Source organism: Heloderma suspectum, chromosome 5 (genome assembly GCF_057233095.1).
Source record: "Heloderma suspectum isolate Gila_16-S chromosome 5, 16-S_ref, whole genome shotgun sequence".
NCBI classification, from domain to species: domain Eukaryota; kingdom Metazoa; phylum Chordata; class Lepidosauria; order Squamata; family Helodermatidae; genus Heloderma; species Heloderma suspectum.
Window position 1 is genome coordinate 208,752,944 of NC_139462.1, and position 25,855 is coordinate 208,778,798.

Consider the following 25,855-nt stretch of genomic DNA (forward strand, 5'->3'; position numbering starts at 1 on the left):
AAATAGAGAAGCCCAGAATTATAAATAAAGGTTGCTCTTAACACCATTCATGTTTATATGCTTCCTGGTGTATCCCTTTCCCACCACTCCAACTAATATCTGGAAGCTTGCCTCACCACCATTACCTTCACACAGAAGCTATGAAACATTAGATGAAACTACACCTGTGTAATCTGGTTAATTCATACATATAACTATGATTATATAGGATCTGTTAACACAGGTAAATTAACTCATGTGAGGATACAGGCACAGCTAAACACTTAGTAACCTAGGAAGCTGCCTATAACCTGAGTCATACTATTGGTCTATCTAGCCTAGAATGGTCAAAACTGATTGTAAGCCATTCTCCAGGATTTCAGGTAGTATTCTTTCCCAGCTCTACCTGGAGATGCCAGGGATTGAACCTGGCACCTTCTACATACATGTATTGAGCTACCATTGAGCTATGGCTCCTCCCTATCTGCATTAGTTATGCACTTTCTTCAGTGCAAAGAAACATGACACTTGATACCAAACAGTATCCAACAACACAATTATGGGACATCATCTTCATGGAACACCTTTAGTTGCATAGAGGAGAGTGTCCATAATGGTGCCTGTTTATCACAGTTATTACACTGCATCAGTGGCATTCTCCTGATTTACTCTTTTGAAAGAGTATATACAGACCTTGGGGGGCAGAATCTGACTAATTTTATTTGGTTGTTCATATGAGCCACCAGAGATTAATTTGGCAGTAGCTCCAATACCTTACATGAGTACCTAATTATGTTGACTAGTCAGGTCATACGGGTTAGTTTACAGGCCCTAAATAAATGACCAAATAAACCTAGGGCTTGTCCTTCCCGTTCTTCTCACTCTCGCTCATACTTCAATATTGTTCCATTCCCACATCCCTCCCAAGGTATCTAATTTGAAACTGTGAACTCCATGGGGAATTTAGCCACATCTTTCTATTTGGCTTCTGAAAACACCATGAATAACAAGCGATAACAAGTTTCACGCATGAAATGGGGTTTTGAGCTGCTGTTCTTGTGTCACCTTGAATCAGTGAACTTCACAGTCCCCCCCCCCCCCACCTATGACTGCAACATATAGTACACACCTATGAATGCAACTCTATTTTCCTAAAGCAAAGGTTGGGGGAAACCCCAAATATCTCAGAGAATTTACATATTATTTCCTAGTAACTGGACTGAAATAAAACCTTGAAGACAAACAAACCAACAAAATTCCAGGAAGAACTGCTTCTGCCAAAGAGACGCCTGAGCCTTAAGTACATTTTTAATATGTTAGATCAATTAGCAGTCTCTGAATGTTAAAAACATCTTAACAGTGTCATGGAGATGAAAGTGGATATCTTTGAATGAGAAAAAGAAGGAGTGGGGAGAAGATTAAATTATGTCTGCAGTTGTAATGAATCAAAGACAAGAAGGTGGTCTGCAAATCAGCAAGTTTTGATGAAATATTAAGGAGAGTGATTATTGATGAAAAATGAATAAGCCTTTCTGATTTCAGCAACCTTTAAATTACATCTCACTAATTAACACAGCTTAGATGCATTCATCCCTTTCTTGACAGGCGTTTATCTGTTTTTGGAAGGGGTGGTGTAATATAACCATGTATGTGTTTTATATGTACCTTTGAGTGAGTAGCCACTACCTCCACAGTTGCTCTCACGTTGATTGGGGAATGTGCAGAAACTTCTGGCTGAGTAGTTTCTGTCATATGAAGTGACAGACTTCTTAAAGAGCCAGGACCTGCTTGCATGGTTTGAAAATATGTCAGGGAACGAAACCATATGGCTGGATTAACAAATCTGGAAGTTTGTCACTTGAGTGGTTTTCCAGGATGCCAAACCACGTGGCATATAAAAGCCAACAGAGGTGCACCCATGGAGGCAGCAGCAGCCACACCAGTAAAAGGGATCTAAAAGGTAGCTACATACGTATATAATAACAGGAAGCTAATGCACAATGCACAAGAAACTTTTTTTGTTCTCCACTTATCGTTTCAGAAATAAAGAGAATTAGGACTGTAGTGATTTCTTTATCGTGCAACCATCCAATGCCACATGCACATTTTAGTTTATATGCCATGAAATTTAATGTACCATTTCAAGTAATAAATAGAATAACTGGCATACAAATGGACCAAGACAAACCAATCTAATAAAACCAACAATGAATGGTGAATGTGTTCATAACCTATATCCACTGAAAAATACTGCATGATATCCATCAATTATTTTATATTATCTAATAAAACTAATAATGAATGGTGAATGTGTCCATAAGCTATGTCCATTTGACAAATGCTGCATTATGTTCATCATACTATTTTATTTTACAGTAATTATAAGTTGTATAAGTCATTATTTCACAGAGTTTAGCTCTGTTAATATAAGTTATTAACCGCATTTAATAGTTAGACAGGCCTATAACTGAAACCTGGGCATAGAAATAGGTATCTATTGCTGTCCAGTTACATGGAGGGAGTGTCACCCAGGAGGGAGTGGAGCCCTGGGAGGTCTGCAAGGATGAGCAGCTCTGCTGAGTCGCAAGCTCAGGATGAAGTTGACTGCCTAGAGACCATGAAGATGTGGCCATTATGTTAAAAAACACATACCACTTTTCATGAACAGAATTCTCAAACTCTCCATATATACTCTTTAGTTCTTTCATCTCAGAAATCTCAAATTTGAACTGAAATTCCAATTCAATGGAAACTAAGAACTGCGTGCTAACGCAGGTCATTGGCTGGCATGCTTTTAAACCCATCCCCAGCTAACTTCAGAGGGCAACCATTTGCCCATTTGTACCTCAGATTTTGTTTTTTGGATTATAAAAGCTTTCCATATTAACAAGTTACACTAACACATTGCATCTGTAACATGAGGAAAACAACAGCTGCTTTCCTCTTTCATTTTCTGGCAATAATATGTCTTACTGTTCCATTTCAGCATTACACCAATTAAGGGTGGCAAGTTCTGACTCAGTCAGCCCCAAAGGGAGAGAACGATCCCATAGCCCTTAGGCAGCCTCTGGAGTGCCATAGGAAGCTGCGGATCACCTCTTCCGGATGTGCAAACAGAGCTGCCAGCACAGAGGAGGAGCTCCAATCATCTGACCTCGTAAGAGAAGTCAGAGAGGGAGAAAAGGGGGCATGCCAGTGGGCACCGAGGGGAGAGGCCACAATATGCAATATCCTGTGTGCTCTCCAGTTCCCTCCCTACCCATCATCTAAGTCAGCTAGAGAGGCTCAGAGGCTCATCTAGCTGTTTTTTGCATTTTGAACAGACGTGAAATCACCTCCATCCTCCTTTCACCCTGTCTGGCTCTTGCTGGAAGGGCATAGGATAGGCAGAGGGCTCTGAACACGGAGTCCTCTGTCTACTGGCAACACAACCCTAAGCTGTTTTTTTAGAACTCTCTTGGTTTGCTGCTGGCAGCTGCTGTGCTTAAGCAAAATATTTGCAGTACTGAACTGAGCTATTGCTAGCTCATAATAAAGCCTGATTTTTAAGTGACCTTCAATTACTTCATCTACAAGGTGAACCTTTGGGTGGACCCATCATTCTCTTCCTGTTTTTCAACCTGCTAGCAGAAGACCATTCCTCTCTTATCTTTCCAAACATTCTTCCATTGATAGTGTGTCTTAAAGAATGATGCTTTAAAACAAATAAACAAATAGCCAGCCCTTTGATTGTAAAACAACCTCATAAGGCAATAAAGGAAGAAAAAAAACCACACTTGCCACCATATCAGCTCTTAGTCTTGCTACAGAGATTTGAGAATATTTGAATAAAACTCTTTATGAATCCCTCTCTACTACACATCCAGAACCGTAAGTAACCCAAACACTGGAGAGAGTCACAGCAAATATACCTCACAAGAGGGGCTCTGCACAAATCCTCATGAATTTATATTAAAACCAGATTTTTATTGCATCCATGTTAGCAGGAGGGACAGGTAGTAACCTAAGACCAAATCTACTGGCCTATGTCATGACAAAGACCAACCCATCCTTTTAAAAAAGATTTCCAAGAATTTACTGCTAGGAAATGGTTTAATCTGACTTGGCACTGATTGAAGTAAAATTAATACATTTAAAGTGTATCTTCAGTCGGAGTAGTGGTCAGTTCTGAATGTGAACAGTGGTATAATGGCTAAAGGTAGAATCCCATACATGTTTGGACAGAAAACATCCTACATGGCTGGCTGGGAAACACTGGGAGTTGTAGGACCTTTTCTTTGTTTAAACATGCATAGGATTGCGCCCTTGGAGCTGGGGATTTGTAAAAAATCAGGAAGTCTCCAGCTGAAATCTCGCCTTTGCCATGAACTGGCTAGATCAGGGGTCCCCAATGTGGTGCCCATGGGGACCTCGAATGGAGCTCACAAAGCTCTCCACTCCCTGCTCCCTTTCTCTCCCCAAACCCTTTCTTTTCTACTTTTCTCCCTTCCCTAGCCTTTTTTAATCTCCCTTTCTAGCCTCTGGCTTTGCTTTCTCTTCCCTCTACCCCCTTGCCTTGCTTTTTGACCTCCCTCCCAACCTCTACTTCGATATTTCTCTCCCCATCTCTTTATCTTGCTGTTTCTTCTCCTCCCAGCCTCTAGTTTTGCCCTCTCTCTCACCTCTACCCCTTTGCCTTGCTGTTTTGACCTCCCTCCCAGCTTCTAGCCTTGCTATTTCTCTATCCCACAAGCCACACACCTCTTTAGCTCACTTTTGACTAGCCAGGCTCCCACAGCAGCCACTATGCAACTAACACATCCTCCATGGCAGCCATTTTGTTGTGGTGCCCACAGCAGTTTCTCAAATTCCTAAATGTGCCCACAGGTGCAAAAAGGTTGGGAACCCCTGGACTAGATGGTCCTAGGGAAGCCACTCTCTGTAAACCTTAGCTCCCCACCTACAATATGGGGATAATATTATCGACCTACCTTACAAGGCTGTGATAAGCATTACAACATTATACAAAGTGCTTTAAACACTCAAAAATAGGGGGACTTTTTCCTGTTGAAGAGCAAATATCCTTGGAGTGATCTGTCAGGGGCCAAATACTGATAGTGCTGAAGCCAGTGGTGAGCAGGACCAAAGCCAAAAATCACTCTGTTTCTGCCACCCTCTTCTCCCTCCTTGCACTCTCCATGCAGCAGGCTGCTGGTCAAAGGAGAGAGTAATCTTGCCAGAAGTCCGAACTAATCACTTGCAGAGGACTTTTGAAATAAGGCCAACAGCTGCATGAAGCCCTGGGTTGTAAGTTGCCCATCCCTGCTCTAAAGCCTTATATAAATGCTGAACAGAATGACAGGCATGTTAAACAATACAAGAAACTTCCTTTGCTCTTTGCGGGCGTGGTGCACGGACAACTATGACCAGATCTACAAAGGCCTGTATTCTGCTCAAACAACCCATCAAAATGCATTTATTGATGCATATTTTGAGATAAATTACATTTAAGACACAATCCTATACATGTTTAATGTTTAGACAGAAAAAAAAAATCCTACAACTCCCAGCATTACCCAGCCATCAGTGGCTGAAGTTATTTAGGGCACAATCCAATACATGTTTAGACAGAAAAAAGTTCTACAACTCCCAACACGATGGCTGTTATAGGACTGTTTTTCTGTCTAAATATGCATAGGATTGCAGCTTTAAACAGACTTTTTCCTCTCTAAACGTGCATAGGATTGTGCCCTTAGATGTGAATACTTTGAGATAAAATACATGTAGAAAGACGTATTTTAAGAGAAAATATGTTCAACAATGTCTATTCAAATATGTATTTAAATATGAACTTACACACATACTATACACACACGTGTGCACGTGCGTGCGCGCGCGCACACACACACACACACATATGCAGGTTAATGTGGGAATAGGATGGAATGGACTTATGGGTGAACACATGTAAAAGTGACATGGACTGTCCATCCCTACCCATGAATGACATTTCTGGGGGAAATTGGAGGGATGTTATGTATCTGGCGGAGCTTAATTTGTGAAAGGAGAGGTGTCAAAGCTCAAGGCTGTTTTGTGTAGCCACACTCATTCAGTGCACAATCCTATGCATGTTTAGACAGAAAAAAAGTTGTATAACTCCCAGCATGCCCCAGCCCCTCGTTGGGGCATGCTGGGACTTGTAGGACTTTTTACTGTCTAGACACGCATAAGATTGCGCTCTCAGAAAGCCTAGTTCATGAGCTCTTTTTCTTAGTGTTAAATATTCTAGCCCTAGGATAGAAAAGGCTATATTAACCCTACCCATATGTACTAGAGAGCACTTTCAAAGGGAATCGTGTTGTTGCTGTTGTTGATGAGGACCAGGGGAGAAGTTGGGTTGCCTCAGGGGCCTTTCGCTTTACAAAATTTTGTGAGAGGAAACAGGCGGGCCCCAATCTAGAAAAAAAACTGAAGTGGACAGGCTATCCTTGAAGCCATCAGCAGTCGTATTTGCTACTGAGGCCCTGAGGCACATGTAACATATAACAACCTCACACAACGTTATTCTTAGCTATGTTGAGTGAAAACACACTCTTTCTAGCAGTCCCATTAAAACTGATCTCAGTGGGACTAACTTACAGAATGAGGTGCAACTCAACATAAGCAAGCTTGCCCATTTTGGGACCTATGAGTTACCACAGCAAAGGATAAAAGTTAATAAATCCACAGGCTTTACCCAAAGCAGTTCAGCCCAGAATGCATTGCGGTTGGGAGTAGTAATAAAACAGTGACCTTTCACTTTACCACAGCCTTCCCAAGGTACTACCTCATTGCAGCTCAAAAACTGTCATAACTCTCTATTTAAGAGAAAAAGAAATAATTTTTTAGCACTTACAGAAAGCGTTATCCTGCGTAATAACTCGTATCTCACCATCTATTTTAGCTTTGGCAGAAAGCTTAGATTTATACGCAATGAGTTGGTACCTCAGACTTTAAATATAATTCACATGACTGACATTACAAATAATGAAGTTTAATATAATATTCAAGCATCTTGCTTTTCCATTTTTAAAGAAATATTTACCCTGATATTGCCATACAATATTTTACAGTGCAAGTAAAATATGACTCGGAATATTATAGAAAGTGATTTTTATATAGAGGCTCTCTCCTCAGAGAGGAGGTCTCTTTATTCTTTTTCAGTGTTTTTCTAAAAATTTTATTACAGGATATTCCATTGCCTCTCAGAAGCTAAGCTGAGGTAAATGCTTCTAGATAAACAAAAGTTAACAGCAAAATAAAATTGCTTTCCTGTGACGGCCTATAGGTATCATGTGTGACAATTTTTTTTTTAACAAACTGCATTCATGTGTTGTTGTTTTAATAAAGGGTAAGATGGATTCTCTCCCTCTGTCCTGGCCAAAAATTCTTCAGCCTAGTATTCCTGTGACATAACTTGATTCCACTTTCAGTGGAAAAGGAACCAGTTCACAGAGGTCTCTTCTTTTTTGATGGATATTTTTTAATGGCAAAATGAATGCAAAAAGCTTATGATTATGGTATTTACGCTTCCATTAAAGTGTCCAAAGCAAGTTGGGGGATTCTAGCCTACTATTTTGAAGCTATTTAGGTTTACAGCAGCACAGTGCCCATTTCATTTCAATTATATTTGAGGACAATGCACTCTTGGTAGAAAGTGATGGCATAGCAACAGCCAGTAAATGTCCATTAGCAGCTGTCTTTTCATGGGGGGGTTCTCTCTCTGGATGGTAGGTTATAGCATTCTCCCCCCTCCCCCCTCCTCATTCTCTCTATCACAACACAAATACGACTGTATAGCATCATTGCTATCCCAAATGAAAACACACACATACACCCATAGCCATTATTGATCAATGGTTTGTGTTTTCTTCCATATGATGTAAAACATACCAGCAACAGACTCCTTAGCTTGGCTAAAAGCCTTTGCTACAGGAATGCAATTCCCGAGACACCATTTGGTATGGAAGAGGAAAATAAACCAATTATAAACTCCATCTAGATTCTCTCTCTCTCTCTCTCTCTCTGTGTGTATGTAATGCTGGAAATGAAAAGGTTACCATTTGAGAAAAACACAGCTTATGAAAATGTCAGAATACTACTTGGAACTAACGTAGCAGTGACCACTGATTAATCTGAAGTTAAATTTGCTAACCACCCTCTGAAAAAAATGGCAGGGAGTTCTTGATCAGAAATGCCTGGATGAAAGAACCAATCTTTGTACTATAAAGTAACTGATTTTAAAATTTCCAAATGATATCTACTGAGCATTTGGTTATGTTCTACAGGAAATGACCTCACACGAATTAAAATGATTGTTATGCAAACTTATGGGGGTCAGCAAGGAAATCAACACTATTTTAACAAAAGCTAAAGACCCTTCACATTGGCATGGCTAACCTTTCACATTGATTTCCACAGGGCTTAGAGGACTTCTGAAAGGAGAGGGGGTTTACTGCAACCTTGCAATTTATAAGCGTTCCATAAATACACACTCTACCCTTCATAAATGGCAGGTATTTTGCTAGTGGTAAAATAAAAATTGAGCTTTTGGTTAGCATTTACCCATCAGGTTGCATGTAGAATTCACCGTAACTGGACCAACACCAACAGGTGACATCATCAGGCATTTTCCAAGGCCTCTGCACCTAACAGGCCCCACTGCACTTTTAGTTGCCAGCCTGTTTTTGCCCCTACTCCTGGAGCATTGAGCACTGCTGCATCCAATTTCGCAGGTGGCCAACATTCTGCATTCTGAATAGCAGCCACCATAAAAACATGGTGCCTCACACTAGCTGCTGCCATTTTGCTTTTCCCACAATGCTGTGGACCAATGCAACATCTGTGACATTGTGGGGAAAACAATACTGTGGAAACAGAGAAACATCTACACTTTATAGTTAAACATGAAAACAAAGCCCACCACTTTGCTGTCTTACAAAGCAAACCCCTCCAGGTAAATATTGGGGGGGGGGAGACACCCTTAGAGGAGGATGCCCACCAAGGGCCCTCAAACATAGAGTTAGCCCTGGCCAGAATGGTATAATAATCTATGTTTAACAGATACACTTAAGAAAATGCTCTTCTTGTTGCTGCTTCCTACACAGGCACAATAACTACCTGGAAAAGATTTGACACAGGTTTCTCAGCAATGACAAACTTATATTCCAGATAAGTATTCTGATGGTTTTGTTCAGATGCAAACTTGCAAAACAACCTTTGGTGCAAATATCATTTTTTCTTGGCATTACACACAGCTATAACACACTGTGCCACACAATAATTGCACTGTAAGTTAAACAGCACAAGATCGCCTTCTGGGAAAGTAGTGTTATTTGTTATCTCTTGTGGCAACAAGAATGATATCAAAGAGCAATGCGGGTCTGTCTGGGAGATGCAACAACAGTCTTGAACTTAAAAACAATACTACCGCCAGACTGGTCCTGCCTACAGGAATATTTAGCATAATGAACAAGCAAAGCATTTGCCCTTCTCAGATCATAGACAGTGCAAAGCAAGGTGTCAACCTTGTGATAGCCTCTCATCCATAAACATATGGAGTCACCTTATACTGTCAGACCATTGATACCCTGTACAGACAAGCCTTGCCTACTCTGAATGGAAGAAACTCTCCAAGATGTCAGGCACATAGGTCTTTCCTAACATGGCTGCTTTGAGCTGGAGATGCTGGGGATGGAACTTATATGTCAAGTATGCATTCTGTCCCTGAGATATGGTCTCTCCCCACAGTGTCCCTGTACACCAGAAGTCAAGAACTGGTGGTTCTCCAGATGTTGTTGGACTCAGCTCCCATCAGCCCAGCCAGCATGGCCAATGGACAGGGGTGATGGGAGTTGTACTCCAGAAACATTTGGAGGTCCAGAAGCTCCTCATTTCAGCAGTACAGTCTTCATCTTCACTGCTTTCTTCCAGTCTCTTCTTGCATCCCATTGTTTTTGCTTTTATACCACTTAAAAGGATATAAGGAAGGATGGACCATTCCTTTTTTCAAGTGTTTCACTACCAGATGACAGTGGAGTTTGTGAAACTTGGCCTGTCTAGGGGTGGTGGGGGTGTTCAGGAAAAAGCATTAAGGCTGCAATCCAATGCCCACTTACCTGGGAGTAAGATCCATTGAACACAATACAACTTACTTCTGAGTAGACATATAAAGGATTGCACAGTTAGTATTCTTGCCGTACACTTCAGCATGGTGTGGTTGTGATGAAAGACTATCTCCACTCTTTTGAGGCTGCAAACAGCGTGTTTAATTGCTGGCATAACCAACCTAATGTGTATATATATACACACACACACACACACACACACACACACATACATCAAATTAAATCAGGTTCCGCCACCTGCTCTGCAGTAGCCTCTGACACTGCTATCAAAAAGACACTCTTAGGGCCAAACTAAACGTTCTGTCTAGCATACATGCTGGAGCTGTGCATGCTAGTTTTCTTCACCTCTGTGTAAGCACACACGGCCCCAAGGACGGAGAGGGTAAACCTTTCCCTCCCACCCAATTTACCGATTTTTTTTCCCATGAAATTCTACCCCCTGAGGGCTGTTGTTGTTTTTTTTAAAGGCCTTTTCTCTTTTTTGAGTGCCCCACCAGGGGTGGTACTGGAATTTTGTAAAAATAAACCCAAAACAGGTGGGGGAAAGTTTTGGCTATTGGGCGGTATAGAAATGGAATGAATAAATACTCTCCTCTCCCGGAGTACTTGGTCCTGATCTAAATCAGGGCCATGCACACTTACACAAATGTAAAGAAAATTAGCACGTTTACATTTGGCCCTTATTAAGCTGGGCAAGGAGAAGACTAAAAGTGATGTTTGGCTCAGGTTGTCATTTCCAAACCTTCAAAATTACAATGTTATATTGTTCCCTTTTTTCATGGAGACGTGTGTGTGTGTGTGTGTGTGTGTGTGTGAAGGAATTAAAGGTATGGTAGGGAGTCCAAGCTTGGAGTCAAGAAATAGGGTTCTAAAGGATTCTGCTTCCCTCCCCTTCCCCTTAGAAAAACAAAAGCATTGTAATCGTGCCCCAGGCACTGGTCCAAAAAAAACAAAGGCAGAAACTGCCCGCAAACACCACAACGTATTACTAGGACTGCCAATAACTGAACCAGCAGAGGCTGTTCCATGTGTGACTTTAATTTGAATTATACTAAACAGTGCAATTTAGGTCCGAAAGCATTTCCAGAAGATGATGAATTGTGTTAGAATCATCTGAAAAGATTGTCCTGCTCATTCCATTATGACTTGATTTGTGTGAATTCAATATTTTTCTCTACAAAAGCTTTTAAAAAGCCATTAATAAAATGCAGTTCTGGCTTTACAGTTGATGAACAGTCACCTCTCACAGCCAAATAAATAAATAAATTGCAAACCAGACATTGGAAGCAGAATATTGGCTGGAGTCTGGTGCCTACCTGTCTGCAGGTGAAGACTTTGAATTGCACGCTTTCTTTACTTGGGCATATAGTGCTTCAACGGTCGGTCTTTCCCTTGGGCTCTGCGATCTATTGTTCATCGTGCCACTATTTTGGGGGGAATTATATGAAGGAATTCCAGCATACATTGAGTCACCATCATATCCAAAAGTCCTGTTTAAATCTTGGATCTCAGCATAATCTCGTTCCCGAGCTTGTCTCTCACGAAATTCTCGAGTCTTGGCTTGAATTCTGGAAATGAGAAATAAGACTAGAAATACATTTGAAGATATGGTATACAATACTTCTATTCATAAGAAAGTAAAACGTATAGACAATATATTTAATCACCAAGTGCTAGACTTCAATACTTGAGTACTTCCTTGCTCTTTAGAAATCCTGACGGGGGAAAAATGACCAAAGATATCTTTTTATGTGTGTAATATTGAACAGCTGATTCATATATGCAGCTGATGCTTTGCCAGCTACATGCATCAAGATTTGCACATGACAAGGGACTACTTGGACATTATGCAACAAGACTGGGAACAGGCCATGGTCACTGAACATAGGAGTGAATACCCAATCTACAAGATTTCCTTCCTTCCTTCATTCCTGTTGATAACACACAGCTCTGTTTCTCCTTTTCATCATCATTAGGCAAGGCTATGGGCATGCCAGATTGGTGCCTGGCTGCAACAATAGACTGAATGAAGGCTAATAAAGTGAAGCTCAATCCAGGCAGAACCAAGAGACAGTTAGTGGGTGGTTCTTCTGACCAAATGGAGGATGTTCAACTTATTCTGGATGGGGTTGCACTCCATCCAGAAGGAGTAGATTCATAGCTTGGGGTTCTTCCTGGAGTAATCTTTGTTATTGGAGGCTGAGGTGGCCTCAGTGGCACCAAATGCCTTCTGTCAACTTCAGTTGGTGGCTCAGCTATGCCCCTATCTGGATAGGGATAAGCTGGCCTCAGTAGACTATCCTCTGGTAACCTCCAAGTTAGATTACTGCAATGCACTCTATGTCGGCTGCCCTTGAAGGTGGTTCAGAAGCTGCAGATTGTACATATTATGGCAGCCAGATTGATTGCAGGGAAATCTGAACAGATAACACCAATTCTGCCCTGCTTGCACTGGTTGCCTGTATGTTTCTGAGCCCTATTCAAGTGCTGGATTTAACCAATAAAGCCTTACATGGCTCAGGACCGAAATACCTGATAGAGCGCCTCTCCAAGTATGAACCTACCCGTACACTACAGTCGTCATCCAAGGACCTTCTCCAGCTGCCTCCTCCAAGGGAAGATCGGACAATAGCAACAAAGGAGAGGGCCTTCTCAGTAGTGGCTCCCCAACTGTGGAATGCTCTCCTCACTGAGGTCCACCTGGCACCAACATTGTCATCCTTTCAGCACCAGGTTAAGACTTTCCTCCACTTCCAGGTGTTTGACAGCATATGATAAGGTTTTAACTGGTCCTGAGGTTTTTATTGTTGAGTGTTTTAAATTTTGTAAATGGTTTTTATATTATGTTTTACATTGAAGATTTAAGGTTTAACCTTTCGTAAACCACCCAGAAAGCTTTGGCTGTTGGGCAGTATAAAATGTACTAAATAATAATAGTAATAATAATTGTATTATGTTGTTATTTTAGCATAGAAACTCCTTTAGTCTGGATACTCAACTTACTTTCTCAAGAAGGTAAAATTTACAGTCTTAAATACTGTCACGGAACTCTTTCTTGCTGCGCCTTATGGGGGTACAGCTTGCTCATGAAGCTACGGGCATTTGATCCTATTGAACATGGTAATTATTAATCATTGCTCTTTCCATGATGATGTATTTCACACTATTATGATATCCCAGTGCAACTCAATAGTTCCAGTATCCTCCAACCATTAAACACATATGGTGGAGGTTTTATCTTATATTTAATCTAACTCTGCCCTTCATCCATTCACAGATTTCATATCTTTTATCCATCCTACTTTATGATTTCTATAAAGAACTCAGAAGGAGAAAAGCTAACCTTATTTAAATCAATAGAAAACTTCCCATTGACTCAGCAAGGATAGAATTTCACTCATTCATTGACATTATAATCATCTTGTTGAGTATTACCTATAATTAATAATGAAATAGCATCTCTGCATATTGTAGCTACGATTCTCCTGTGAATTATGTACTGCAGACATTTGAATGCAATTTAGATAATGTTTAATATAGAAGATGGTATTATGGCTAGAAATATTGGAGCTTCACTTTCAGCAGCTAAGGGCCTCTGTCTTAACCCTTTCCATTTCTTAGGTGCAGGTCTAAGAAATGCATGTACACATCTCCAAATTTAAAATGTGGATGTGACAAGAACGTATTTACAAAAGTGTGTACCGGTACATTTGCCAGGGAGCTGTACATGGGAACATAGGAAATTGCCTTATTTATACCGGGTCAGACTATTTGTCCATCCAAGCCAGTATTGTCTCGTCTGATTGGCATAGCACTCCAAGCCCCCAGGAAAAGGTATTTCGCACCATTTCCTGCCTGATCTCTAAATGGGAGATTATAGGGATCGAACCTGGAACTTTCTGCATGCATGATAAGTGCTCTGTCAGTAATCCAGGGTGCCTCCCAAACTGTATTTGGTTGCAGCTTCCTATTGATTGTACACTTGGTGGCCACTTCAGGTTTGGTCTATGTAATGCGTAAAATCGTCCTTGCAAAACCTTTTCATTTTTTAGAGCTTAGTGCATTAAGGTCTCCCCAAAAGAAAATTGGGCTCATGCTCATTAATATTTGGGAGAATCAGAGACAGCATACACCGTCATCATTTCAGGTATGAGGTTAAGGCGCAAGGAAGCTGTTCAACATAATTACTGGAAAGAAGAGTAGTCAGAGCAAGCCACACAACTAAACTCATGCATTCATGAAGTATAATGAGTGGCTCCAGTCTGATTTTATGAGGGTCAGGACTGGCTCATTGGTTGTGCAAGTCATTAGGTCACTGCAAAGCTTCTGACAATGGGTTTGAGTGGCAGGGCTTTAACCAGATACCAAAAATATGAACTGTGCCTGTGACAGAACAGTCAGTCCACCCACCTCTACAAATAACACTATTTGTATAGAATGGGTCCTTATAGTGTTGGCATATATATGGCTTTCAAACTTTTTTGGTTCCATGTAATGTGCACCATATTCACTGATCAAAGCTGATCCCATTCTAAAATTAAGCAGGGAAGTAGAACTTCAGACCTTAGAAGGAAGAGTGCCATGGGGCAATCACTATAGAGGCCCTGTTTCTAACAGCTTGAGTTCACTTTCAAGTGCTGTTGGAATACAAAGCAGGGCCAGTTATAAGAACTCAAATGGTGTTGTGGCTGATATAGGTAAATCTTTGGGAATGTGTAGCTGCTGCCATGTGAGACAGCAGCACAAAATTCCCATTACTGAATTTCTATAGGGGACAATATACAATCAGTGTGAAAGCATGCTAACAGTATCAAAATGACAGGGGATAGAAGTAGTTTACAAATGCCTGTTACAGCTTGACTAATAATAAAAGCCAGGGACACATGTTGAGAATTCACTCTCTGCTATCCTTTCGATTACTCAGATAATTGCTACTGTCCTTAAAAATTAGAGTAAACATGATATTTAAGTGCTTTTATCCACAAAGTATTGGACTCCTGTAGTGCAAGTTGGAGGATTTGATCAGTTTTCTGGTACTGTTCAATTCAACAGCAATAAGAACAGCTCAGTTCTAATAATTGCATTTTAGAATTAATCATCCTTAAATGGGTATTTTGTATTAAAAGGGTTCCTCATCTGATGTGGCTGGCAGAGGAGGGGGGAGCTGCAGAGTGGGCCTTGCATGCTGGCTGGGGATGATGGGAGTTGTAGTCCAATTCCCTGGAGGGTACCAGGTTAGGGAAGGCTGTCCTCAATCTAAAGTCTCAAAATACAAAACCCACCTGTATAGACCTCTATCACCCCAAACCTTAAGAGATTAGAGTTCTGGGACTTGGAAGACTGAACCAGCCTGGCTCCTTCTGTACTGTCAGTCCAGGCAGGGAGACGAACTTTCATCCATCTGGGCAAAATAGCACACTAGGTTCTAGCTGTCACCCTTTAATTGGGCCTGGGAAGGTATCTGTATGTTGACCATGGTTGGCCCTTGAGCAAGTGTGCATTTCACATTCCTTCTCCTAGGTTAGGATTTAATTGTGATTTATTAATTGGCTGCTTGGCTAATTGCTTGCATTCTTTCATCAAAACATTGGCAGAAGGACCAGCGTGGACCTAGAAGACCGTCAGCAGTAGGGGTAGGGTGTGAAGATGTCCTGGAGGGCCCTCTTGGAAGAGATGGGGAATGGGAGGACATTCACAAACCTGGAGTGACTAACAAAGGTGGGGTGACATCTAGGCTAGTGCAGGGTACCATACGGTTACAGGTACATAACTCACACCTACCTCTCCATCCTAGAGGAACAAGTCATTTATAAAGTTCAGTTTTAGAATGACATATGGTAGGTATGTCATCCTAAAGCACAGTTGGCTGTCCACAGCAGTCTCCTTAGGCCTCTCAAGAGGAAGAATTATAACCATCCCCATCTACAATGCATAGCTAGTATGTCATGCATTGTTCCTTTATTAAAGTTGTGAACTGTTGAATCCCAACTGTGTTGCCCCACCTGTAATGTAAGTGTTTAGCTATTCAAGTTAAAAAAAAGGAAGAGAGGACAAATCTTTTACTTGGCAGAAGTTCTTACTGATTTCTCTCATACTTTTATGTATATCACTTAGACCAGAAGTAGGCAACTTGTGGGCCTCCCAGTGTTTATGCCCACAGCTCCCATCCACCCTAGCCAGCATATCCAATGGTGAGGGATGATGAGATTTTGGGGCAAAACCATCTGGAGGGCCACGAGTCACCCACCCCTGTCTTAGACAAATAATTCCAGCCAAGAAGCCTTCACTATGTGACCTCGTTGAAGTGATTGCTTTATCTCAACTTTCCCCAAACAGGTGCCCTCCAGATGTTTTAGACTACAACTCCAGGATCTCTTCTTGATCATCGCAGAGTACAGGATGGAATAATGGGCTCAAGTTACAGGAAGCCAGATTCTGTCTGAACATCAGGAAAAACTTCCTGACTTTTAGAGCAATACGACAATGGAACCAATTCGCTAGGGAGGTAGTGGGCTCTCCCACACTGGAGGCATTCAAGATGAAGCTGGACAGCCATCTCTCAGGGATGCTTTGACTTAGATTCCTGCATTAAGCAGGGAATTGGACTTGATGGTTTTATAGGCCCCTTCCAACCCTATTATTCTATGATTTGATTATTCCAAGCATTCCTGACCATTGCTTGCTGGGGCTCATGGAAGTTGAAGTCCAAAACATCTGGAAAGCACTAAGTTGAGGAAGGGTGCTTTACTTTCTGAACTCCGGACATTTGAGTTTGGGTCAGGCATACAATTTAAATTAATATGTGGCTAATCATTGTTGGAACATTCTGCCAAAGCCTTCCCATGCTGTGGTGATTTTTAAACTTCCTACTGTCAGGAAACCTTTCCCACATAGACCTGTCTGCCAAGAAATGTTGCTTATGATTCTGGGCATATGAAAAGGAAGAAGGGCTCCCACTGAAAATCTGCTCAGCTCTAGAATGTTCCAAATGATACTCTGCGCAGGCTCATAATCCATATGTGTGAGTCACAGAGACCACAGAGAAGTATATGTTATTACTGTAATATGTGAAATATGATGGAAATACACCATCAAGGAGCTACTGACTAACTGCCCCATTACAGCCATGAATATTATCTTTGAATAAACCCAATCTGAAATATCAATGTCGGCTGTCAGTTAAGGTATTCTGTAATGTTGATTACCACTGGAGGTTTTATGGGCAATAACTGAGAAATACTTTGGAATACAGATCTTTGTTTTTCTATGGCCAACAAATGGGAGAGTGTATGGCAGCCATGAGCACAGTGTAAGCAATTGTGTGCTGAGTAGGATTCAGAAGAATATGCCAATAAAAATTACTACACCGATTAAAAATACCAAGGGGTAAAGTATCAATTTGTATTTATAGTTAATAGAGTTCCTACCCCCAAATCTCTTTGTCTAGTCTACAAGAGGCAGGAAAATATTTTGCTCAGAATAAACAAAATGTCGATTTCCCAGTAAAAATATTATGGTCTCTTTGGGAATTCTGGAAATATACCAGGAGAACATCCTGCTGCTGAAATCTTGACTCCATCTGATATTTTAATAGCTCCAAATGGCCTTTGCTGGAAGACAACACTCTCACTATTCTTTTATCATGACCTCTTAGGTCACACATTATCTGAAAGGATGGTGCTATCATCCTTTCAAGAGTAAGTTTGTATGTGTTCCATTAAACCTTAGTTCTTACGTGACCAAACATTCACTGTCGAAATGAACATAGTAAGTTATGCCTATCACCACTACATGTAAAATTAGAAACAAGGTGTTCCGTTGGCTATTCCATTACTGTCCATTTTAAAGTAAATGGAAGTGTTATTTGATGCATTTCTGCATCAGGTGATTTTCTTAGCACATGTGGCACCTGAAACAAACTGTATACTATAGGTATTACCACCTACTAATTTAGAAAATGTAAGATTTGGTCCTGAAAATAAAAACCTAAGCAGATTAGGGTATATGACTCCCAACTTTAACAGATGTTTTAAAAACAGTGTGTGACTTGTAAGATTCACCGCACTGAAATAATGAATATTCACATTTTTAATGAATTATTTGTCCTTTGCCATTGTCATAAATAAAGCACTTTGGATTTGCATTGATAAAAAAATATTAAATAAACGAATGCTCTAAATAAAGTAATAAGGTTAATTTCCTTCCTGCTGTCACTAAATTCATGTTAGCAGCCTCTCTTCAGCTTGACATCAATTAATGATTTTAATTCCACACTCTTGTCACTGTGCTCACTACCCTTTCTTCTAATTAAAATGGATGATGCATGATGAAGGGAAAACACAAGACTTCTGTTCTTGTTGTAACATTTCTATTCATTAGTATACTTTTTTTTACAGCAAAAGGCTTGTAGCTTTAATGGCACTAAAGGAAGATGAAGAAAGGCTGTATTATTTCTAAGAGGCATAGGCTTTTACACCCCTGGGGGAAGAGACAATATAGAAAATTATCATTATAGGATGACTTGATCTTCCAGGACAAGATATCAATAGGTTATTTAATTAGAGTGTCTTATATTGTTATAACTGTGTGCATGCACATCTGTATTCATATACATGTATATGTACATGCAGAAGAGGTCTTCAAAATATGGTTCACAATGCAACATACCTTTGCATTGTATCTGCAAATCATACTGTACTTTTTTCCCATATATTTTTGCAGCCATCACCGTTACTTTGAAGAAGTCTCACTGTGCTAGGTAAGTGTGCATAGGACTGTCGCCTTCACTAAGTAATTTGTCAGGAGTGTAACTAGCAGCAGAGCTTCTGAAGTTTATAGCTCTTCAAAACCGACATTTCTTCGCATACCAAAGGGGAACTTTTCTTATATCACTTTTCAGTTTAGAGGCAGGTGGGTGTCTTAAATATCATGCTACAAATGATTTGAAAAGATCATCGCACTCCTCTTAGTCAGATATAAGGTCTTCTTAAATATAAAATTGAGTTCTAATGCCATTTTTTACAATGGAAGGGTCTGCATTTAGAAAGCCAAACTGGAAATCTTTACCACAGCCATTATTTTCAATCCCATAAGCTGGCACAGGCATGTGGAAGATTTCTGCTTCTACTTCGATCACACTTGGGGTGGGAATGCAAAGCCCTCTACCAACAACCCACAAAACTAGTGCAGGGAGCTCCCTCTTCTGGTTTGGGAGCTGTTAAGGACAGATACCATTTTAGCACTGATGCCCAATGACAGAATTTGGAAAGAGAAGATATAAACAGGATTTCTACATCAATGTAATCTATTTGACAAACAGGCAAAAGAACAGTGAAGTTTCCAAATAATAAGCGCCAAAGAAAGTAGGTTTGTGAAGGTAGAGGGAGCAAACATTGATAAATACATAAACACCACTTTTAACTTCTGGGGACTGACCAATCTTTAGCACAAACACACCCCATCCCATCCCTTTTCAAATCAACAAAGGCTGAAGCTCTAAATATTGTCTTCTACAGAGTTGATAAAAATTTCTCCAAAATCTAGCCATCCCTGCAGGTAATGCCATTCTGGCTTGTGGTTTGGAGCTATCTCCTGTTAACCCTATTTTCTGTGTCCTAAACTATGACAGAATTCAAATAGTTAAAAAGTGGTTAACAAGTGGACATGCATATACATATGAAAAAATAAACTAAACTGTTTTTATTATTTCATTAATACATACTGCCAAAAGAACTGACAGTCAAGGATGCCTCTAAGCAGAATAGAGAATATAAATGTAAGATTATAAATGGAATGTAAGCTTTTGTGCCTCTCAAATCTCTTCTTTAGGGCCTTTCCAGAAAATCAGTTTTTTTAGTGCAATAAATGTGTAGAGGTTGTTCATTTGTTGCAGGTGATCCAGACATTTTCCCTTAAGGAAGTAATTCTGTTTCGGTAATGTCACAACTTTCCAGCATTCAAACCACAATATATTTCTATTTGGAGGATGCGGTTCTTTCCCCAGTTAACAGGACCAAGGCAGAGTGCTATTTTGAATACGATGCATGAACATCATGGGCACCTATTGCACTGGGCCCAGATCATCACTGACGACAAGCGAAACAAGAAGTCTCCACTATGCTTCCGTCACATTATGATCCTGACAGTAAACATTCAAAAGTGGTTGCTTATGGGAGCTGGAATTTACAAGTGTGGAAAACCCATGTCTGTTTCATACTGCCTCTCAGGGCAGCAACTCTTCAGATTTTGACTTGATACTCCATAGAAATCCCTACAAAGATAAAACTGACATGGGACTTGAATAATCCTGTACTAGCATCTTCTCTGTAGCAATTGATAAAATGTTTTAAACCATGCTTTCAACTAGTCTTGAGAAGTCCTTAATAAAAAAAAAATTAAAAATCAACTATGTCTTCTTTTTTTCAATTCCTTCTACATCATGCAGAGGCAACTTGTGGCTCTCCAGATATTTTGGCCTACAACTCCCATCAGCCCTAGCCAGCAGAGCCGATAGTGAAGGATGATGGGAAGCATAGGCCAAAACATCTGGAGTACTCCAAATTGTCCACCCCTGTTCTACACAGTGACCTATAAACCCACCATTCTATTAATGTAGATGCACTGACTTTGTATAACAATGCATTGTTATGCATTGAATGCAAGTTACTCCAATATTAGGAAGTTCATCATATTACTGCAATACTTTTATTGGGTAGAACCATATTTTCATCTAGAATTCCAAGAAAAGTTCAGTATCTGTTTGATGTTTACTCCAGTTATCTAACACATTTCTCAAATAAATATTGCCTACATGTTTTGGCACTTTTAAAAATCTCCTTTTCTGAAAATTTCTTTTGAGGCATCCAAGGATATACCAGGAATGGGTGAGAGACTTTTGCTTTACACAAGAAACTATTCACAAAAAGGCAGTGGCACTGTATAAAATGGCAGTCTTTATTCAAGTCAATTCAGTCAATGGAAAATTAAGCTACATTAATTTGCTTGTCTTCTAATCAATATGAACAAAATACTTTCAAGACTTTGAGCAAATACAATACAAGCAAAATACTATTAAAATGATAGAGTCAGGGCAGAATAATTTTATATAATTGTGGCCTTGATTGATTTCTTAATGGAGCATCCACTTGTTCTCTGACCCCTGTGGATTTTTGTTGCATTTCTGCTATACACAGTAAATTCATCACACCCAACCTGGCTCCCCCATGCATTTCATCATTAAAGGTATAGCGATTCAAAGAGCAAGTAAAATTGAGATTAAGTGACCTAAGCCATTAAGAACAAAAGAAAAACAAAAACAAAAGCTTTTGTAAGAACAGGCTTCTACTTCAATTTGAAACATTTTACTGGATCTCCAATAACTGCTCAAAGAGACTGCTCAAAGTTGCAGCCATATAAGATTTTTATTATATTGTTTTGCACTCCAAGCAACCATAAGCTTTGGGGTAACCCTTTTAGAGGGTCAGTTCCCTCGTTTAGAAGCCAGTAATGGTGACTTATGTTGCTTTTTAAAAATATCTGTGTATTTACAGATATATTAGCTGAGCAGAGAGGGAACCAGTCCACCCCCCAGAAAGTGGACTTTTCCCTCTCTGCTTTTTGTCAGCTAGCTGCAAAAACTCAAAACATTTTGTCTGGATACATTCAAAAGCAAAATTGTTTCCTTCAGGTCCCACCCAATCAGGTGGAGTGCATCTCAATTCCCAGCATCTAGTCACCACCTGCCATCAAACGCCAAGAAGCAAGCTGTACAGATGGGCATCTCCTATGCTTAACACAATAGCAATATCACAGCAACATACTTCAATGCACAGAAGAAGATTTCCAACTAGCCTTTATAAATGAAGATCTACTGACAGCGATCCACAAGAAATACTCATCCTCAGGCATTCAGTATGCACTAGGGCTGTGCATCTGATCAGATGAAGTCTGAACCGAAACAGTCTACTTTGGAAAGATTTGGACCTTGTCTGAAATGAAAGTGGCCCAAAGCAAATCAGGCTGCTCCCAAAGTTTTGGAGAGACACAGTTAGAAAGTCTGCAGTCACTTCATTGCATAATGTTTCAGGTTTTGTTCAGTAAGAGAGCAATCCTAATGCCCAGATCGTCTAGCTGGAGGGGATTAGGATGGGACACAAATGCTCCTCTCCCAGCAGGCAGGTCATGTCTACCCCAGTACACCTGCCTAAATCTCCACAAGCATAGGGCTACTGCTGGCAGTAGGCACCAAAACAAGGGTATTCTGGGGGTGGGTCAAAGGTGACCTTACAGCACCTGGATCCAAAGCCCCCCTGTTTGTCTGAGAGGCCCCAGAATTGGACTCATTACCTACCCCAGCCTGGAGCTGGCATAAGTAATTTCCTCCTCATTGAAATCATGGGGGAGGGGGAGAGAACCACTGTCAAATTCTCTAGGAAAAACTGCACACACACCCCAACCTTTTGCCCTGGCCAGCATGAGCCACCTTGGAAGTGGTGCATTGTCCAGTATTTCACTCCCCTCACCCCAACTTGGGATTGTCCTGCCCATCAATACTGAAAATATATCAATTACATGGAAATTACATTGGGAAGCATGTTAATATCAAGGCTGTGCCTCAACCAGCACAGTCAAACATGAGATAAATGGCTGTAAGGTAACTGAGGCTTCAAGGAAAAGGGAAGGGGATCCCCAAATCAACCCCTCCCCAGTAATCATGTGGGCCCAGGGCACAGAGTCATTAAAGCAATTACTCTGGGTGAAATATGCTCAGCGCAGCAGCACTAATCACACACTAATATGAAGTTCCCATACAAAGAAACCAAAAAGAATAACATGAACTAATCTTTAGGGGTGCTTTTCCTGCATTAATTTCTAGGTGTGCATTTAGGATTAATAAAGCGTACCCTTAAATGTGTAAAGTATGAATGAAACAAACATGTGTTTGCAAAAATGCATATGCTCATCAGGAGAGGTGTGATCAGCTGCAGCTCCCTGTTGAGCGTATACTCAGTGGAAATCAGTGAAACATTAATTAGAGCTCAGATAAGTACGTAATAATGGGAGTAAAGTTAAACGGTGGTAATTTTTACCAAGGATTGGCTACCAAGCTCTTTCTCAGGTTACTGATACACTTTAAACTGACAACATGGATTTATTCTTACTGTTGAGATTCTGTTTAGAATTAGCTCATTTTATCCTTCCAGAATCAGAAATAAAATATGGATAAATAGCTGCAGATTGAATTAAAGGCCATGAAAAACATGTGGTTTCTTCTGCTGCTTTAGCAGTTTCTGTCCCAAATGTGTAACTTTGGAAGCTGTACTTTTAACAGAAGAAAGCCGGGCCTCCCCTGTTTTCCCGACAGTCCCAATTTCCCATGAAAGCCTTCCTGAAGATCAGCAAATCACCAGGATTATCTCCACAACAGTACTCTATGAGGCACAGGGGCTACTACTGGGAGCAAAGAATGCCCAGCCCTCATGCTCAGGCAGAAGGGCTTCAGACATGCACTCACAGGCCTCCTTGGATTCTGGCCTAGGAAATTACTTTATGCTGGAACTGAACTAATGTTTAAGACTGCTGGCCTACATCCAGCCTAAAGTACTGAGAACGTTTCTGATCGAAACCAACAATGTAATGAGTAGACATGTATAGTCCTGCTTCTAAAATTAACTAAGTGCATATTTGTATTCTAAGATAATTTAATGGTCCAAATAAAAAAGGGGATCCGATTGCAGTTCAGTGTGCAATTAAACTTACAAATCTAAACTGATACAGCCTCATTAACGTCAGTTGTGCAGCACACTGCAATTAGTCAGTGACCTATTTTTTATTAATATTTTTAGAATTAAAATAGCCATCATTGTTAGTATTTAGCTTCACTCTAATACAGTAAAATGTTGTGGGTATAATGGCAGCATTTTACAACCAACGGTTACATCATGAAGCTAATCAGGTTAATTGGCTTCAATGTGATTTGGTAGTGCTCTGGAAGTGACAGATTGGGGCTGCAGTCCTGTGTTCAGGCATGTGCATTTATTAGAATTAAGTTAATTCAGTACATAATTGTAGCCAGGAGCCCTCATCCAGACATCCATTATTCACATGAGAGCATCAATCTATATATACAAAGCTCCTGGTATAAGTCTCTCTATCCACTACAATGTAGAAGACTATTCCATCCACAAAGCCATGCCATGTGTGCAGACGTACACATGGCAGTACTGTGGGGGTGCAGAACCTTAGCCTCTGGGGCCACATTTAGCCTTCTGGGGTTCTCCAGATGGCCATGCCCTCTTCCCTTGGCTCCACTCCTTTTCTCTCCAACCACCAATCGTTTGGTGGTTTCCCAGCTTTTGTGCAGTTTTTTCCCTATTCTAAGAAGTTGAAATGTCTCTTCTAAGGCTTAGTTACTGGCAAGTAGGAGCTTTAAGCAAAAGTATGTTGGCATTTTCTCCCTCGACCCTTTTGCCTTTGGCCCCACCCACCCCTGGAATGCAGCTCCTGAAAGCTTCTCTGAAACAGAATTCACCCCTTGGGCTGAAAGAGGTTCTGCACCCCTACTGTAGTGAATAGGGAAGGATATGTCAAGAGGATGTTCTGTGGGCACACTGGACTGCTCACAGAGCATTACACTGAACTCCTAGTGGTTTGGAAAACTGAGCCCATCATTATGTGGAATTGGACAAAAGTAAGTTGACAAAAACATAAAAAAATATAAAATTTGGGATAAATACCTGATCAAGAAGTACTTGCTAGTTATTTTGTAGCCAACAGCTTAATCTACACAATACTACATGACAACAGGAAAAGGTTATCTCCAGTGACATTTATTTCCAGTGATCAAGTTTTAAATTCAAGTTATGACACAATATAAAATCAACTTGCAACAAAAGTAGTTATTTCAGGAAAAGATACAAAATTTATTCCAATTTCATATAAATATTAATATTTTTGGAAGTGTCTAGACAATCAGTTCTAGCACAAGTGTACTTATTACTCTACTTGCCCCCAAGAAGGAGGGGGGACACACACACACGAAATGAATTGTGAAACAGATGCCTGGTTGCCATAACAGCCTCTGAATATAGACAAATTATCTTTGCTGCTGTCCAATATAAATTCTGCTTCCTCCCATTAGTTACATGAGCTCTACAAACACATTCATATCGGAATCATTTGACCAAAAACGAACTCCAGCAGAATGTAAATTCTTTAGCTAAAAATACCAAGTGTAAAAATATTCTCTACCAAGGTTTAAGCAAAAGACTCAAGTCTACCTCTCCTGTTCTTGCTTCATTCGTATTCTCTCCTCTTCTGATGTAACAGCTTCCTGCACTTTTATTTTCTCAATCTTGTCATCTTTCCGATGTTTGCCAAACCTGTTAATGACAAAACAAAAATTCTAACTTGTCAAAATGAACAGTGATTGTGTGTGTTTCTACTCTCTGTGTAGGGAACTGTATGCTCATTACGGGATGATGCTTGCACAAAGGGGGCAGGATGGAATGCCAAGACAATTATTAAACAAATATCATTTATGTAGTTCAGCCTTGAAAATGCTTATGTTTTTAGTAACAGTCCTGGTGAGATTTTTGTTTTTAGATGAATGCCCAGCTATTTGTTTGCAGTCCTTGTTTAATTACTCATTAACACAACATGCAGATATAGTAAGCAGCATACCTGGAGATTAAGTCTCTCACTTAGCAAATTTGAAGGATACATCACCACTA

The 25,855-nt window shown here is 40.4% G+C and overlaps 1 protein-coding gene across 1 annotated transcript in view; it reads right to left on the minus strand.

Moving 5' to 3' along the window:
• The window catches only part of PARD3 (par-3 family cell polarity regulator), a 798,354-nt gene that overhangs the window by 136,367 nt on the left and 636,132 nt on the right, over nucleotides 1-25,855 (minus strand). The window contains exons 21-22 of the mRNA XM_084859201.1: nucleotides 25,403-25,504; nucleotides 11,441-11,692 (exon numbers count right to left, since the gene is read on the minus strand). Of these exons, the coding sequence (XP_084715327.1) occupies nucleotides 11,441-11,692; nucleotides 25,403-25,504 (354 nt within the window). The remainder of the gene's footprint in view (nucleotides 1-11,440; nucleotides 11,693-25,402; nucleotides 25,505-25,855) is intronic.